Source organism: Penicillium chrysogenum (genome assembly GCF_028827035.1).
Source record: "Penicillium chrysogenum strain IBT 35668 chromosome Unknown utg000002l_segment0_segment0, whole genome shotgun sequence".
Taxonomy (NCBI): Eukaryota; Fungi; Ascomycota; class Eurotiomycetes; order Eurotiales; family Aspergillaceae; genus Penicillium; species Penicillium chrysogenum.
Window position 1 is genome coordinate 10,001 of NW_026622750.1, and position 6,639 is coordinate 16,639.

The following is a 6,639-nucleotide window of genomic DNA, read 5'->3' on the forward strand; positions in this document are numbered from 1 at the left end:
AGATGTCTAACACTAGATCTAGATCTGGATCCCGCGGGGAGAGCTCTCGTCGGCTCCCTACACCCCAACCCCAACCTCGTCTTACGCAAGGAACCCGCCTTGGTAAGAAAGCTGATGTGAAATGGATGAAAGTATGCACCTTACGCGTTGATAGATCGAACTTTATACGCTAGAAGCGCGAAATCACGAATAGACTACGGATGACGCGGATCGAGAACGTTATGAATTTCAACCTACCGAAACCAAAGGAAGACGACCCGGAGTACGATACCTAGTACTACTGGTCTGTCTACACCCTTAGCTGGATCTCGTCGACACTAGACAATGAAATCACGACTATCCTCGAAGGTTCAATTCAACAATTCCCGGAGTACGCTAATAACTTGATGAAGGAGATCACCCGGATTGTGAGCGGTGATAATAAGGTTTTAAACGTCGGTGCGGAGGTCTTGAAATTCGATAAATTGAAACGAGAGAATTACACTACGGCGAAGGACTACATTATAGCTTATCAGAGGCAATTTAACATTCTCGGACGTTATGGTATCGCACCGCACCCTTTTACTGCACTTTACACCATACTTCACGCACTTCGTAAAGAACTCCCGAGCGTGAACTTCACTTTTAATACTCTGAAACGCCAAGTCCCGACCGAAACCACGATAAATAACTTTGGTGAATACTACAAAGAGCTGATTATTGAATCGAACACAATTACGGAGGAGACGATCTCTAGAAATAGAAGTACGAAGATAGCCCGTTCTTCGTCACCGGCGAAGACAAACCGCTCTTCGTCGCCGTCTTCTTCACGCGGCGGACGTGGACAGCGCGGTCGTGGAGGCCGTATTAGACGTGGAAATGACTAGCGGAAGCCGAAGGAAGATGACAAAGTTGATGACAAAGATGAAGCAAAGGAGGAACCCGAGAAGCAGCTTCGTAGAGCACCCCCGAAAGGAGCTGACATTGACGAATAGGCTGAACGCCAGCGCTATCAGCAGCCTCAGTACTTTGAAAGCAAGTGCACCCACTGCGGTCTCGAAGGTCATCCTGCAAAGGTATGCTACCATCTACTAGAAGAATTCGTTTATAATGGATAGGAGCCATTCCCGGAAGTCTGGTGCTACGCTATAGCACGAATAGAGAAGAAGGATGTAAAGGATGGAAAGAAGTGATACTGGACGTGATACTGGTGGTGAATTTGATACTGGAAATAGTGATTTTTTTCTTTTATTATGGGGGGGGGCGAGGAGAGTGTTTGTTGGAGGATGTCTGGCCTAAGGGGGGTGTTAGAGCCTGGGTCATGTGACCTGGCTGGCTGCCTGTTTGTTCAGGCTAGTCATGCCTGTGTTGTTTGTCTCCAGCTCTCTCTCTGTCTGCCTTCCTCTCTCTTCCTTCTTCCTCCCTAGTCATCTGTCAGATAGTGAATGCAGCCAGTCTTTTCTCTGTCCCTGTTCTCGTTGCCGCCATCATATATCCTTCCGATAGTATTATCGAGAGTACGAGAATATCAGAGGAAGAACGCAGACAGAATCAGCGCGAGAAAACGGGAATATCAGAGGAAGAACGCAGACAGACTCAGCGCGAGAAAAAGGGAATATCAGAGGAAGAACGCAGACAGAATCAGCGCGAGAAAACGGGAATATCAGAGGAAGAACGCAGACAGAATTAGCGCGAGAAAACGGGAATATCAGAGGAAGAACGCAGACAGAGGCTTTAAGATAAAGTGAAAGAGCTTTAGGATAAGCTCACTTTAGAAGAGAAGGAGACTTTAAATCAGTCTCACTTCGCACTAATCGACGAAGACGAAGATAGTAGTTTCTTAATAATGCCGTCTTTACTACCTACTAATATATCTTTCCTTATAAATAGTGCACGAAGCTCTATTAGAGATAGATAGCTAGTTAATTCCGTAACTAGTTGTTGGGGTGGTCACGTGCTTATCACGTGATCCCCCGCTTCCCAGGACTTCCTCATGTGTATGCAGATAGCTTCCCCCTCTCTCTTCTTCTTTTCTCCTCTCCAGAGTCCATCCATTTATTTCTCTGAGTTGCATATTCCACTGCGTAGCTTCTTCCTTCCATCAGGTTATGAAGCCCTTTGCTCGAGGACTCCGAGCATCATCAAATTCATCAATTTTCATCAATTTTAACTGAGCGAATCAGAATTCAAATTTTCACTGTGGGTCGCGCTTCGGCCCGTCCCGCACCCCACCAACCGGATCATCGAATCCATCATCAACAAGGTAGTGAAGATCATCAATATCATCACAGGCCGCATTTCTTTATCAGAGATTTCTCATCAAGAGAGCTCTGCATTGTCAAAAACAGAGATTTTTCCATCGTGAAAACTCTGCATTTCTCAGCGAGAGTCAGCGAAGACGCGTCTCTCTACTTCTGACCGGAGATCTTTCATCGAGAAGACTCTGCATTTCTTAGCCAGTCAACATGACTGATTTCGAGGATGACAACGCCGGTGAGGGCTCATCACGCTCTCTCCCCGCACCTCGCTCCCAACCTTCTTCCTCCACCGGCGCAGCGAAACGAGCGATTCGGACCCAGGGCACAAACCTCCCGGAGGAGAAGGAAATCAAATTGAACAAAGGCATTAAGTTGTTGCTGGATGGTAGCAATCTTGCCAGATGGAAACGCCAGATCGAGAACGGACTCAGTATGGTCCGCATCGACAAAGTGGCCAATTACAAACTGCCCCGACCGCAGGAGACAGACCCCGAGTACGACATTTGGGAATACTGGTCAAAAATTGCCTGTGGATGGATTGAGAGTCTGCTAGATCAAGAGATCATCACCATTCTCGAAGGAGGAGTGGAAGCCTTTCCACATCGTGCAGATGTCATGATGCGCGAAGTGGAGACTCTCGTTCGTGGTGCAGAAATTACAGACAATGTCAGACGTGAAGTCATCAAGTTTCATAAGATCCGGAGATCAGATTTCTCCAGCGCTGACGCCTACATCACGGCGTATCAGACGCAGTACAACCAACTGGGCCTACATAAGGTAGAGCCGCACCCTTTTGGTGCAATGTTTATCATGCTTTATGATCTCGAAGGAGAACTGGATTCGGTGAAGTTCACCTACCAGACAATGAAGGATACCATTCCAGAGAGCGTCACGAAGGACGACTTCAACAGCTTATGCAAAAAGCTAATTGTGGAAGCTCGTGATACACCTGCTTCATCAAGCACCTCCACCACAGCAAACGCAGCGCGGAAGACAGAGAACCAGCGCGGCGGCGGTGGAAGGGGACGCGGTCGTGGCGGAAAAGGCCGCGGCGGCGGCGGACACAATGCTTCGTCGGATACCAAGACAGACATAAAGACAGAGGGAGAGTCTTTCTTCAAAAACGGTCCAGCAAAAGGAAAGACTATCGACCAGTGGGCGGAATAACAAAGAAACCAACAACCGTAGTACGTCAATGGCTGCGAATGTCCCCACTGTGGCATCGAAGGTCATCCAGCAAAGACATGCTACCACCTTATGGAAGATCTCATTTTCGAAGGGTGGAAACCGGTGAAGAATGTCTGGTGTTACGGCATTGCAAAGCGGTTAGCAAATAATAAGAAGAACGAAGGCAAGGCTGGTGTAGCTCGCGCAAACTCCGCACGCTCCGCAGATGAGATGTGGATGCTGGACAGTGGTGCTTCCAAAACCATCACTGGTCACCGTGAAGACTTTTATGAATACACTAAGTACAAAGCTGGAGAAACGCCATACAGCTATACCAATGCTAATGGCAATGTTCAATTCGCAATGGCATATGGTAAGGCCCCAGTCCAGATCAAGACTTCGACTGGAAAAGTGAGAACAATCCTTGTTTCTGCCTACCATGATCCATCAACCAAAGATAGACTGCTTTCTACGAATGCACTAGAAGCAGATCATGGGATTTATCATGACCCGATCACGTCAAAGCTTGTACGTGCAAACCGGGAGGAGGTCGGCCTAGTGAAGAAGGTCAGCAGACTTCCATGGATTGACGGCCCGCTTTTTCATGGTGTGAAGAGCGAAGCCGAAGACATGAACACGAAGAAAGAAGATATGAAAACAGAGATTTCAACCAAGGTCCAAAAGACGCATTTTTACGAGCCTAACTCTGGCTCTGAATCTGACGATGAAGACGAAGACCTTGACAGAGTCAGTAAGGCAGTCTCTACGTACGAAATACACAGACGTCTAGGACATGTCGGCAAACCGCACATCAAAGCTTCTTTGGCGGACGCTATTCTTCTTGATGAGGATGACCAGGTTGAGCTTTACGACTTTGATTGTGAAGCATGTCAGCTCGGGAAAGCGAAGAAACGGATCTCGAGAGACAAACAACGACGTATTGAAAAGCCTGGCATGAAATTTCATGCTGACACCCAGACCATGAATCCCCCGGACCCGGTGGAGAGAAATATTGGGTTCCCATTGTGGACGACTGCACCCGATACACCGAGGGCCCCTGTTTTCGCACCAAAGATGAGATTGCGGAATACATGATCAAATTCTGCAAGCGGCAGAAGCTTCTCCGCGGCAGATAGCCAGCTATCTGGCGCATTGACGGAGGAAGCGAATTCCACAAATTCCAGACATGGGGGGAGAGTGAGGGAATGATTTTTGAACTCACACCCGCGTACACACCTGAGCCCAATGGTGTAGCGGAGCGCATGGGAGGCTATATCAATCAAACATAGAGGACGATGAACATGGATGCTAAGCTTCCAGACTCTCTCTGGCCTTTTCGTGTGAATACCGCCATTTACATTCACAACCGCCTGGTAAACCCCAAAACCGGCAAGACTCCAATCATTACCTGGCAGCAAGACCTCGGTATGGGAGAAACGAAGGTCAATCTGAAGCACCTTCGTGCATGGGGAGCAATTGTTTTTGTCTACATTCCAAGAGAGACTCGTGTTCAGTCAGAGAAGTCAGGAGCACGAGCATTCCGGGGACATCTGATTGGTTACGAAGGAGAAAACGGCCATATCTTCAAGGTATGGAATCCTGTCACAAAAGAGATTGTACGCTCCCGGGACGTCACTTTCCCAGACAAACTGGATAAGAACAGGGGTCCGGATGACGATGAGAAGGGGGGTCTAGCACCGGCTAGAAAGCCAGCACCAAAAGACCCTGATTCGGACAATGACGACACCGGAGCAATCTATGAAGAGGGAGGACCCCAGATTGAAAAGGGTAAACAGCCATTTGAAAGACCCAGGATTCAACCAAGGCTAGTTCCGCAGGTTGTCATTACCAACAGGAAGCCAGAACCTGCCATTCAAGGTCCAACAAAGCCAGCAATTCAGCAAAAGCAACCCTCAGTGGGACCGAACACACCGGGAAGAGCATGGACTATGCCACCAACACCCAAAGTGTCAACCAGGATCCAGGAAGTCGAGGACATATCTCCAATTCGACAGCCTATCTTCCAAAAGCCAGCAAAGAGACAGCCGATACAACAGGCTAAACAGCAGTCTTCACAGCAGGCTACACCGCACAATACACAGCAGGCTACACAACGTCCTACGCTCCAACCCCAAGCTCGGGAATTAATCAGAAAGCACATGGATCAGCTCAGTGTGGAAGTGTCAGTTCTTCCTCCACCACCACCTCAGCCTAGAAAGCAAGCTACAAAGCCTCTAGTGCTAGAAGTGATCCCGGAATCCCCCATTCACCAGTCGATCGAGCGTGACGACAGTGAGGAAGCTTATGAGACCTTTACACACAAACCAATCAAACAGGCAGTTTCTCAGCAGGAAGAGAGACAGGTGGTCTCTCAGCAGGAAGAGAGACAGGTGTTTTCTTACCGAGAGGAAGAGACACCAATTCAGCGAGATCTCACACCGCCAGCAGCAGTTATTAAATCACCAACACTGCATTTGCCAGGTGCATTCAGAGAGGATACACCGCAGCAGGAGACTCCAAGACCAATTTTACACACTCAGCAAGAGATTTCTCATGAAGCTCTCTCTCACAGAGAGGAAGAGCCTTCTCAGTCCACTTTTCATCGACAACAGGAAGAGATTTCTCAGGAGCCTTTTCAGCAACAAGAAGAGGAATTTTCACAGCCGCGAGAAGAGATTTCTCGTGATGTTTCCACGATCGAGAACGATCAGATCATGATTCAACAGGACCGTCAGCCGTCCGTCGTCACAATCAGCAGCGACGAGACAATTCCGCAGTTCATTCCCCGCCGTTCAAGCCGCACGAGACGCTCACCGGAGCGCTACGGCTTCCCCGAGAACCCCCTACGTCCCCCGAGACCGAATCCTCCACCGAAACCGAAGACGAAGATAATACGCGTGAGACCGGACGTTCCGCAGGGAAATAACAGTGCTGGCGAGGGATCTGGACAGGCGCAGGATACACAGGATAGGCAGGACACACAGAGAGGAAGGCTGGCAGTGTCGAAGGTTCTTGCTAAGCAAAGCACTCCCTTCATTTATGACGGCAAGCCGCTTCATGTCAAAGATGTCGACATCCCTCAGTCCTACAAGCAAGCTCTGAAGTCCAAATTTGCAGACAGATGGCAAGCTGCCATGGAGAGTCAGATTGATGATCTCTATGCAAAAGACACTTTCGACATTGTTCGAAGACCGCCAGGAATCACTCCGCTTCCAAGCCAATGGGTATATGATCT

At 48.7% G+C, this 6,639-nt stretch overlaps 1 protein-coding gene across 1 annotated transcript; it reads left to right on the forward strand.

Annotated features, from left to right (window-relative positions):
* Positions 1-903: 903 nt before the first annotated feature.
* Positions 904-1,131, forward strand: N7489_003657 (uncharacterized protein; the record flags this gene model as incomplete). Its single annotated transcript, XM_056709409.1, has 2 exons — positions 904-1,055; positions 1,098-1,131. The coding sequence occupies 2 exons, from the start codon at positions 904-906 to the stop codon at positions 1,129-1,131; spliced, it is 186 nt and encodes a 61-aa protein (XP_056567830.1).
* Between the last annotated feature and the right edge of the window lie 5,508 nt (positions 1,132-6,639).